The following is an 11749-nucleotide window of genomic DNA, read 5'->3' on the forward strand; positions in this document are numbered from 1 at the left end:
GTTGTTTTCGTGTCAAGTTTGTTTCTACGTCAGGTACACCAAATATGGCAATCATAGGGCATGGTTCTAAAGTCGTCTCTAGAACTTCAGATAATACATCAAATATAGTTGACCAGTATCCTACTAATGTATTGCATGACCAAAACATATGTGTCAAGTCAGCTACATTAACATGACATCTTACACATTTGCTATCTACATTAGGATAGAAAGAGGATATCTTAGCTCTACACCAGTGTATTCGATGTACAACCTTGAATTGGATTAAACCAGTCTTGCACAGGAAGTGCTGTTGTTCACTCTTGTTAGAGCTTTAGTCCAAACCTCTTCTGAAATCTCAGTTCCAAGTTCCTTTTCCCATGCATTTTTGATCTTGCCTATCTTAACATGATCAAGTAACATAATCAATGAATAAGAATGCGCTGTAAAACCTTTCAACCAGGAAGGAACTTGCAAAAGTGAGTCCACCAGGGACTTTGTCGGGAGAGCCGGGAAGTTTGAGCTATGGCTTTTAGCAAATTGGCGAGCTTGAAAGTAACGAAATAAATCAGTTTGTTGAAGGTCATACTTGGAAATCAAATCATTGAAACTAGAAAATATCCCATTCTCATAAAGATCACTAAATCTTTGATCCCTTTCCTATGCCATCCTGCAAAGGCCTGGTCTAATTTGGCTGGTAGAAATGTATGATTATTACACAGCGGGCTCTGAATCAAAAGTGTTCCCCTTGTGTTAGTATGCCTTCTAAACTGAGTCCATATTCTAAGGGTAGAGATGACCACGGGGTTATGTGTAAACTGCAAAATCTTGATAGGAAGGCTAGATGAAGCCAGAGCATGTAGAGAGGTCGACATGCATGACCTGCACTCCAACTCGCACCAATCTGTATCTGGAGATTGCACCCAATATGTTATTTTGTGGATGTTTGCTGCCCAATAATAGTTTCTAAAATTAGGGAGGGCCAACCCACCCACTGCTCTTGGTCGCTGGAGTAAGTCTTTACCTATCCTAGGAATTTTACCATTCCATATGAACTTTGAGATTAATTTATCTATCTGATGGAAAAAGGATTTTGATAAGAAAATAGGGAGACATTGAAACAGAAACAGAAACCTTGGTAATACATTCATTTTGACACAATTCACTCTGCCAGCTAAGGTCAAATGTAAGATATCCCACCTTTGTAGGTCTGATTTAAGTTTAACAATAAGGGGGGCAAAGTTCTCATCAAAAAGATCTTTGAAGGCAGGAGTTATTTTAATGCCTAAATATTTAAAACCTGACCTTGATATATGAAATGGTAGTGCCTGATTTGGGATTTCCCTCGCTGATTCATTTACAGGTAAGCATTCGCTCTTTGATAAATTAAGTTTGTAGCCAGAAATCTGTCCAAAAGTGTGTAGCAGTGAAAGTATGTCATTGATACTTGATAGTGGGTCTGAGATGAAAAGCAGCATGTCATCTGCATAAAGGGATAGCTTATTGTCCACTCCCCATCTGGGAATACCCTTTATTGAGGGTGCAGATTTTAAAGCAAGGGATAGTGGTTCTATTGCTATTGTAAATAAAAGTGGACTAAGTGGGCAACCTTGTCTAGTACCTCTAGATAAAGTAAAGCTTTGTGAGCGCAGCTGGTTTGTGACCACTGATGCCTGTGGGGGAGAAATAAAGAAGTTGGATCCACTGGCTAAACGTTTTACCAAAACCAAATTGCTTCAAAGTAAAAAAAAGATAATCCCATTCCACGCGGTCGAATGCCTTTTCCGCATCTAAGGAAACCAAAACTTCTGGTACGATGTCAGGTGAAGGGCTGTATAGTACATTTAAAAGACGTCGCACATTAGAAAACAAATACCGCCCTCTAATAAAGCCCGTCTGGTCTGTTGAAATCAGGTGTGGCAAGGGTGCCTCCAATCGCATAGCTAACATTTTAGAGAGTATTTTAACATCAGAATTTAACAGCGACACTGGTCTGTATGAACCACATTTACATGCATCCCTACCGGGTTTCAGCAAAAGTGTAATTGATGCTTCAGTAAGGGATCCTGGCAATTTACCTTGGGACATGGAGTGGTTAAACATGTCTAACAGCAGGGGGGCTAGCTGACCAGAAAACTTCTTGTAAAAATCAATTGGGAACCCATCGGGTCCTGGGGCCTTCCGATTTTGCATGGCAGAGATGGCTGAGGTAACCTCTTCATGGCTCAGTGGTTGGTCTAGTTGCTTTGTTTGGTCATCAGAGAGGGTGGGAACTTGTATTTTATCAAAAAAACGTAAAAAAAGTGTTGTGTCTTTAAATGATTCTGAATTATACAAATCAAAATAGTAGTTTTTAAAGGTAGAATTTATTTCTAAAGGGTCTGTGGTCAGCTTTCCTGTAGTATCTTCAATTTGAGAAATGTGTTGTGATGCAGATTTAGATTTTAGTTGGTGAGCCAGAAGCCGGCCTGCCTTTTCACCATGTTCATAAAACATCCCACGTGATCGCATAATAAGTTGCTCTGTTTCTGAAGTAGACAGTAAATTATACTGAGTCTGAAGATCTATCCTCTCTTTGTAGAGTAAGGGACTTGGAGATGCGGCACATTGCCTGTCTAAATCAAATATTGAATCCATTAACTGTTTTTTTTTTCTCTTTCTCTCTCCATTCATAAAGGCTGAATATGCTATTATCTCCCCCCTAACAACAACTTTAAGTGTTTCCCAAAGTAATGATGGAGAAACTGAGTCTGTTCTGTTTGTTTTCAAAAAACTATCGATGGCTTTAGAGATTAAAATGCAGAACGTCTCATCTGATAATAATGCAGTATTAAAGCGCCATTGAGGACGACTAGTGTTAGTGTGGTTGAAAGAGAGATGCATAAGTACGGGGGCGTGGTCTGATTCTACGATGGCACCATATTCAACCTTCTCTAAGGAGCACATCAGTTTTTGATTAATGAAAAAGTAATCAATTCTCGAGTATGAATGATGGACATGAGAAAAAAATGAAAAAGTTTTGCTTTGAGGATTCAAAACGCGCCATGGATCTACACATGCCGCATGCCCAAAAAATTCTAAAAATGTACTGGCCATTTTTGATAGGGTCTGTACTTTAGGGTTGGATCTGTCTAAGTTTGGGTCCATGACACAGTTAAAGTCACCCCCTAAAATCAAAAAATGAGAATTTAGATCTGGTAGTTTACAGACAAGTTGTTGCACAAACCCTGCATCATCCCAGTTAGGAGCGTACAGGTTCACTAGTACAACAGGGGTATGGAAAAGCCGTCCAGAGACAATAACATAACGACCTTGTGAGTCAGATACAACACCAGAACAGGTGAACTGAATTTTCTTGTGTAGTATTATTGCTGTTCCCCTTGCTTTAGAATTAAAACCAGAATGAAAGATTTGTCCTACCCATTGTTTTTTTAAACGTAGTTGGTCAGAATTACGTAGGTGAGTTTCTTGAAGAAATATAATATCAGCTTTCAAATTCTTAAGGTGAGTAAATATTTTAGATCTCTTTACTGGACTGTTGAGCCCTTTAACGTTCCATGATGCGAAACTGATCGTTGACCCCCCACCCCCACCCTGTAAACTGTCAGTCATAGTCACACAATAAAGTCAAAAGTGTAGTGTACATGACTCGTTTTGTGCATAACCACAGGCGCGGTCTTTGCATAGAGGCATAGGTAGGCAACCGCCTTGGGCCCCGCCATCTGTAGGGCCCCCCCTGACTGGGAGCTGTAAACTTCCCATAGGCCTACAGCTGGTAATTGTGGCCCTTTGCACAGTAATTCACAAATAAATGGCGATTTTTATAAATGGTGATTTTTGTATGTTTAAATTGGAAACAAGAACAACAAAATAAATTACAAAGAAATACAGATTCCGTGCACACCCCCTCTATTTCGCGTTAAAATGGAATATTCCATCCATGCATGCCATGTGCGCTAGACGACAGTTCAAAAACATTCGCTATGTTCTCACACAACATGCCTGCGCATGTATGCGCAACTCAAATGAGCACAGTGCGAAAGGACGCATTGTGATTGAGCAGTGCTGCGCACATATGCGCAATGGGTGCTACCGCGAACGCGCTCCTTGTGAAAGACGGAAGCGAGGTGAAATGAAGTGTTGTGACTCGTGAGCAAAGCCGTGAACTTCTAGAATATTTAGCAACATGAAGCGCCACTACCCAAGTGGCGCTACAAAAAGGAAAACAAAGGGAGAGGCTAAATTAAAAACAGAGTTTCTTCGAAAACTGACAAGCTTTTTTAAAAGCGTGACAACACCGACCCGAATGTTTTGGTGGAGGAGGAGGTGCCGCAGGCTCCGGCTGTTGATCCAACAGCAGGAGGAGAGGAGCTTAACCCATCGTGCTTGTGCACTGATGACAACAGCAAAGATGAGGAAAATGCCGTGGAGGATGCGGTGAGTAGGCCTACTGCTGCCGTTTCTGATTCTGACCACCCAGAAGAAAGTGATGCTCTTGGTGATGACCCGGGGTTGTGGCCCACAGTAGTCAATGACAGAGAACGGTGCGAATTGGTTAAAAGAGGGCCTGTGCAGCAACAATCAGAATTCCCCAAAAATGCAAAGGGTCGGCGGTTCACAACTGCGAACTACCATGCAGATGAAAAATGGAGAAAGGATAAGTAGGACGTGGCTAGTGTACAGCAAGGCTAAGGACGCAGCCAAATGTTTTTGTTGCCAACTTTTTGGCAAGGGAGATACACAGCTTAGCTCCACCAACGGTTTTAATCACTGGAATAATCTCCAGGTTCACCTCAAGCAGCACTAGAGGTCTGCTGCACATGTGAAGAATATGGGTGCCTGGCACACACTAAATGAACGCCTTCAAAGTGGCTCAGCTATAGATCAGGAGGCACAGAATCTCATGACAGCTGAAGTCATTAGATGCAGAGAAGTGATGAAAAGATTGCTTGCAATTGTTTGCCATCTTGCTCAGTATAATCTGGCATTTAGAGGGCACAGGGAGAAGTTATTCGAGCATGGGAATGGAAATTTCCTGGGGCAAGTACAGTTAATGGCCAAATTTGACCCTGTGATGAAGGAGCATCTCTGGAAACTGAAAGCGAAACAGATTGCTGATACCTACCTGAGCAAACGCATACAGAATGAATTGATATGCCTTGTCGCCCAGTGCACCACTGATGCCTTAGTGGAGCGTGTGAGGAGGGCCAAATACTATGCAGTCATCATGGACTGCACTCCAGATGTAAGCCACAATGAGCAGCTATCAGTGCTGCTGCGAATTGTCAACTGTGAGCTCACAAAGGGAGTTTCTATCCATGAGCACTTCATGGGATTTCTTGTGGCAGATGACACCACTGGCCAAGGTCTTCTGCAGCTGTTTCTAGGACACCTGGAAAGATTGGGGTTGGACCTCTCCAACTGCAGAGGCCAGTCTTACGATAATGGCAGTAACATGCAAGGCAAAACACAGGGTGTCCAGGCGAGGATGTTGGAACTCAACCCCAAAGCACTGTGTGTGCCATGTGGCAGCCACACCTTAAACTTGGTGGTGGGGGATGCTGCAAAGTCCTCAACCATTTCTCTGGGATACTTTGGCACACTACAAAGGCTGTACACTTTGTTTAGTGGCTCTGTTCAGCGTTGGACCATCCTTCAGGAGCATGTGAAAGCTTTCTCAGTCAAGGCCTTGTCCACTACAAGATGGGAGTGCCGGGTGGATGCTGTCAAGGCTGTGCGCTACCAACTCCCAGAGATCGTTGATGCGTTGACAGCTGTGCACAAGCATGCAACATTGAAGAAAGATCCAGAATGCGCCTCCACTGCTGACAGCCTCAAGGAGAACATGATGAAGTGGTCATTCATGGTGAGCACCTTTGTTTGGTACGACGTGTTATACCACATAAACCGTGTCAGTAAAATCTTGCAGAGCCCCAGTGTGTCTATTGAGACACTAAGGAGAGAGGTCATGGCAGTGGCAGACTATCTGGAAGAATACAGGGAGTGTGGCTTTAATTCTGCACAAACAGATGCCAGGGAAGTGGCAGAAAAGATGGAGGTGGAGATGAGCTGGCCTGTTGTGCGACAGAGAAAAAGGAAGAGGCAGTTTGATTATGAGGGAAGAGATGAGCATATGTCTACTCCGGAGGAGCTCTTTAAAAGAGAGTTTTTTCTCCATCTAGTGGACACAGCCAGGTCCACTTTAAAGGAGCGATTCTCGAACATGGAGGTCTTCTTTGACCTCTATGGGTTCCTCTACTCATCCGATTCATTAAGAGGCACTATTCAGACAGGGAAACTGGATGGTTGCTGCCGAAAGCTGGAGGAAGTGATAGGAGATGTAGATGGAGACGACCTGAAGATGGAGCTCAAAGGAGCTGTCCAGTCCTTCCCTCCACACATCACCTCTCCACTTCAAATGTTAGACCACATCTACAAGGAGAATGTCTTAGACATTTACCCAAACGTCAGCATAGCCTTACGACATCTCCTTACTCTCCCTGTGACGGTGGCTTCAGGTGAGAGAAGCTTCTCCACCCTGAAACGCCTGAAAACATACATGCGGTCTACAATGGCCCAGGATAGGCTGTCTGCCCTTGCCACAATCTCAATAGAGCATGAGGTCCAACAGTCCCTTGACATGGATGCAGTTATAACCCTATTCGCAGAGGCCAAAGTGAGAAAGGTCAGATTTGTTTAAGAAAAAACTGCCACCTGTTCAGTGTTCATAAGAAGAGAAATAAACAGGACAAAAGAAGCAGGAAGATAGTGACAGTAAGCTTGAGACACATGGACATACCACTGAGAGAGAAGCAGAAGAGGTATAGAAACAGAGAGGCAGAAGGAGAGAGAGGAGGACAGCACAGAGACAGGGACAAGAAGTGAGGTAATGATTTTGCAGTGCATTCCTGTGACTACTTGAACCCTGCTTGATAATTAATCATTATCATCTCAAGCAAATTGAATGGTTGTGCATACTATGTATCATATTACAAAATGTGTTAACTGGTAATGTGTTTGCATTTATTCTTTTCTGTTCTAGATTTCTACAGATGTACACATCCCCGACCCTGATGCATGAAAACCGGTGCCCCACACACATACACACACACACACACACACACACACACACACACTACTCAATCTCTCCTCATTCAGTCACATACCCTTTCTCTCTCTCTCTTTCACTCCCACATATGTTCCCTCTCATACACATGCATTCTCACTCACTCACTCACACACACACACACACACACACACACACACACACACACACACACACACACACACACACACACACACACCTCTCTCTCACATACTCATTCTCTCTCTTTCTCTCACACATGCACGTACACAAACTTTGCCTATTTCCTTTTTTAACTAATTTTGTTCAATAAATACTTCGCATTTTGACATACGATGGTGTGATATCTGAAACTTATTTCTCGCATATTAATGTTGAGGGCCCCCCTAGCTAAATTCGCCTTGGGCCCCCAAATTGCTAAGACCGCCACTGCATAACCATGTAGATGCCACGCCTCCCTCCCTCAACAGAAAACAACATAATGCAATCCAAAATATGTACAGTATATAGAAAAGACAAAAAGATCCAGTCATTAACCCTAGATTCCCAACACTCCTTTTGTCTGCCAAACTGGCAGCGCGCAGGATTCCTCCCCCTTCTGAACACTTCCAACAATTCACCTTAATCATCTAAACTTTGCTTTCGAGGTCTCCTTAATATTAATGGAACCAATAAACTCCAACCATAAATCAAGGTTCAGTTTTCAGTCATATGAAATAAAAATAACACTTAAACATGCCGTACTAAAACAACAAGTTAAAAAGTCTTGTGACGGCCGGCCATTGTTAATGTATGATAACGTTGCTAGTCAAGAATTATGCTACACTGAGTTAGCCTGAGTTAGCCGTGGCTGCTACTTTACCCGGCGTCATTGATATTCAGTGTTCAGTTAATCCTCATGTTCCGGAACATCAGAAATGTCGGCCTTCCTCTCAATCCTCCGAGCGTAGAACGTCTCAGCATCCGATGGTGTCTCGAACATCAGCGTCTCTCCTCCATAAGACACTCTTAGGCGCGCAGGGTAGAGAAGCCTGAATTGAATCCCTTTCTTATACAGAGCTGATTTGACGGTCTTGTAAGCTGCCCGTTTCTTAGAGAGGTTGGCACTCAGATCAGGATATAGCCTCAATGCGTGTCCCTTATACAGCATCTCGTTCTGCCTAGCCCAGCGTAGTGCTTTCTCCCGGTCTTGATACTTATGGAAAGCAACAATGATTGCTCGAGGTGGCTGGCCATCTTTGGGTCTTCGCATAAGAGCACGGTGGGCTCGGTCTAGTTCAGGCGGTGTGGCAAACACCTGCGTCCCCATCGCGTCTTTCAAAAGCGTGGAGATGAAAGTCACCATATCGCCGTTGGGCTCACTACCCTCCGGCACGTTTATTATGCGGAGGTTTGCTCTTCGAGAACGGTTCTCCAAGTCATCGACGCGGTCTACTAGTGCAGCATTCGCAGCCTGTAGTTCAGATATGGTTTTCTCCATTTTATATAGTGCTTCAAAGTTCTCACCTGCAGTGATCTCTACAGATGTAACTCTGTGTCCCAGTGTATCCACCATTTCTCGAAAACCAGCTATAGATGACTGGATAGGCGCCAGAGAGGCGTGAATGAGTGCAGCCATGTCCTCTTTAAGATTTTCACGCTGCTTCTCCATTTCTGCTGTTAGCATCCCAGCGAGTTCGTTAGTAGCTGTAGCCGTCGCCATGTTAGCCACTTTGCTACTAAGAGTTGATTTCTTCGGCTCTGTATCCCCTTTGGTTTTCTGAGAGCTTGGCATGTTCTGAACGTGTGGTTTTGGTAACAAATGAAATAAAATACTTAACTGAATATATATACTCGACTTCCGTTTGTATAACAAGGAGCACACACACACACACACACACACACACACACACACACACACACACACACACACACACAGTTCCTGATGTGTAGATATGAGGCGTTTGATGTTGTGTTTCTGAATGATCTTTAGTTAGTTGTTTGTTTACAGCATCTCTCTTTGATTGGGTTTGAAAGATAATTGTGTTTTTGATTTTCATTACGTTGCTGTTGTTTAGGGACACTGAGGTGTTGTGTGCATAGACGCCGGACAGTGGCGTTATAAATGCTGTAGTTTGGTTCAGAGATGGACGTCAGATGAAGATGCTCTGCGTTGTCTTTCCTCTCCTGTCGGTGTTTCACTTTCCAATAAAAAACTCTCTCCCTAATGTCTGTCTTTGTGTCCTTCCATAAACACGTGTTGTTATTTACTGCCGTCACAGACACTAGAGGAAGTGGGTTTGGTGTTAAAGAGCAGGAAGCAGAAACCTTTTACTCCTTTTGAGACGATTTAAAAAGTACTGCTTTCTAAAATCAATTCAAATGTTCTCTAAAGGGAGGAAAGTTAATCAGAATAAAGTCACTATGACTGATTCATTCATATTTCTGATGTGTGTTTCATCAGTGTGTGTCAGCTGATCTCAGAGCTGCGGTCCTGCTAAAGAAACCTGTTGAGGTGAAACCTGCCCGGCAACCGATGACGCTTCAGTGCCGTCTGGGAGAGGTCCAGTTCTGTGGCTCCTCTGAGTCAGCTGTTAGTTATACAGCTGAGGTTACATTTAGTGAGGCTCAAAAATCATATTCATTTGTTAACCTCCAGTCACAGTTTAACTGACAAATGAAATCTTCTAAATAAACCTGAAAATATGACCTTTATTTACCTTCTGTTTCAGATCGATGACCAGTACATCACAGACTGGGCCAAACCAGTATGAGTTCTGCCTGGAAACTCAAATATTAATATTTCATGTTTAATTAAAACTTATGAAACAAAGATACAATATTAAAAAATCAACAAACCTCAAAAGTCAATAGTATTTAGAGTAAGAGAAGAAACCACATTTTACTATTTTAATCTATCAGTCATTATTAAATATATACAATTATTATTAACAAATATATATTATTATTATTATTATTATTAAATATATACAATTATTATTAATAAATATATATTATTATTATTATTATTATTATTATTATTATTATTAAATATATAAAATTATTATTAACAAATATATATTATTATTATTATTAATATTATTATTATTATTATTATTATTATTATTATTAATAAATATATATTATTATTAATAAATATATATTATTATTAATAAATATATATTATTATTATTATTATAATTATTATTATTATTATTATTAATAAATATATATTATTATTATTATTAATATTAAATATATATTATTATTATTAATAATAATAAATATTATTTTAATTAAGCTGTAAATGTTTATTATTATTATATTTACTATACTATTCATTCTTATTTAATATTATTATTCCATTCATTCGTTTGAAATGGGTCGTATTAAATATTCATTATTCTGTGTGTGTGTGTGTGTGTGTGTGTGTGTGTGTGTGTGTGTGTGTGTGTGTGTGTGTGTGTGTGTGTGTGTGTGTGTGTGTCCGCAGGTTCTGGGATTACTCCGCTCACATCACAAATGAAGTCGTTGTTCAGTATTGATTTCCTCCTCACACACTTCAGTCTCCAGTGTGTGTGTTTGATGAAGGAGTGACAATGGTAATTGAGCCCCCCCCCCCCTCGTCCCAGTGGAAACAGGTTGTTGTTCTCTCGCCTGTCACTCAGACAGGTGATGTGCTTTGTCTCCGTGTGCACTGACCCTCTGCTCGTGTTGGACCCCCCGCTGTGACAGCTGTCCCCTCTTTGATGCAGAGCGGAGTGTGACGCTGTTTGATCACTCCATCTCTGCTCCTGCTGAATCAATCGGGATCCTTTCCATCCCTTGGTGTACAATTGAATGCAGGACCACACTGAGTATTGTAGCAACCCTTCAGAGGCCCTGTTCTGCTTCGTGTGGTGGTCCCTCTCCTGTAGGGCAGCTGTTAGTGCATGTAAATGGTCTGCAAAGGCTCAAATCACTAACAATCACCACTCACAGTATGAACCCTCGAGGCTTCCGCTCAGGCTTGGAAAGTTAGTCATGCATTTCTCCCGATAAATACAAAGAAATACTAGTTTTATAAACCTGGATTCCTCTTGATTAATCCTATAATTATTGTCATTAGTGCATTAGTTTTATCCCCTCACACTCTAAATCTAATATACTGTAATCTAAAGTGTGTAGTCTTTCCAGCCTCACAAAGCTGCTAATTTGAGCTAAATGCATGTTAGCATTAGCATCCTAACAGCTGGTGTGACCGTAGCGTTGCAGATATCTGGTGGAAAGACTGATATTCTCTCCTCATGGAGGCACAAGACGGAGAACGCTGAGGATCATCCTGGGGGACTATGGATGTTTGCAGCACACACTTCAGTCTGTTATCCAACCCTAAACGTTGAAGCATCTATCAGTCTTCTCATCCTCTGAAACCTGTGCAGCTCTTCAGTCCTGACGGCTGTTATAATCCTTCCTCACAGCGACATATACCTGGGCAAACACTTGTCTTTACCCAGCGTGATGAACTGTTTGCAGGGCTCTTCTGCCTGCTCATTGGGAGTGAAGGAGGTCGTGTAAACCAATTAGAGAGCAGCAGCTCGCTCATCATCCCTCAATCAATCAACCCTCAGCTCATATTCATCGTTTCATTAAGACTCAGTGGCTGTTAGGAGGGGATTTACATACCCTACCAGGACATACGGTATATAATAACTACTGATTAAAGCT

At 41.9% G+C, this 11749-nt stretch overlaps 1 protein-coding gene across 1 annotated transcript; it reads left to right on the top strand.

Annotated features, from left to right (window-relative positions):
- Positions 1 to 3650: 3650 nt before the first annotated feature.
- LOC134874597 (zinc finger MYM-type protein 1-like) lies at positions 3651 to 7397 on the top strand. The gene is made up of 2 exons (XM_063898658.1): positions 3651 to 5845; positions 7022 to 7397. The coding sequence occupies exons 1-2, from the start codon at positions 4811 to 4813 to the stop codon at positions 7058 to 7060; spliced, it is 1074 nt and encodes a 357-aa protein (XP_063754728.1). The 5' UTR covers positions 3651 to 4810; the 3' UTR covers positions 7061 to 7397.
- Positions 7398 to 11749: the final 4352 nt, after the last annotated feature.

The sequence above is a fragment of the Eleginops maclovinus genome, chromosome 13 (genome assembly GCF_036324505.1).
Source record: "Eleginops maclovinus isolate JMC-PN-2008 ecotype Puerto Natales chromosome 13, JC_Emac_rtc_rv5, whole genome shotgun sequence".
NCBI lineage: Eukaryota > Metazoa > Chordata > Actinopteri > Perciformes > Eleginopidae > Eleginops > Eleginops maclovinus.

Coding starts and splice junctions, on each gene's coding strand:
- LOC134874597 (XM_063898658.1), top strand. CDS start 4,811: ATGGGTGCCTGGCACACACTAAATGAACGCCTTCAAAGTGGCTCAGCT. Junction 5,846..7,021: donor TGATGAAGTGGTCATTCATG/GTGAGCACCTTT, acceptor TTTCTGTTCTAG/ATTTCTACAGATGTACACAT.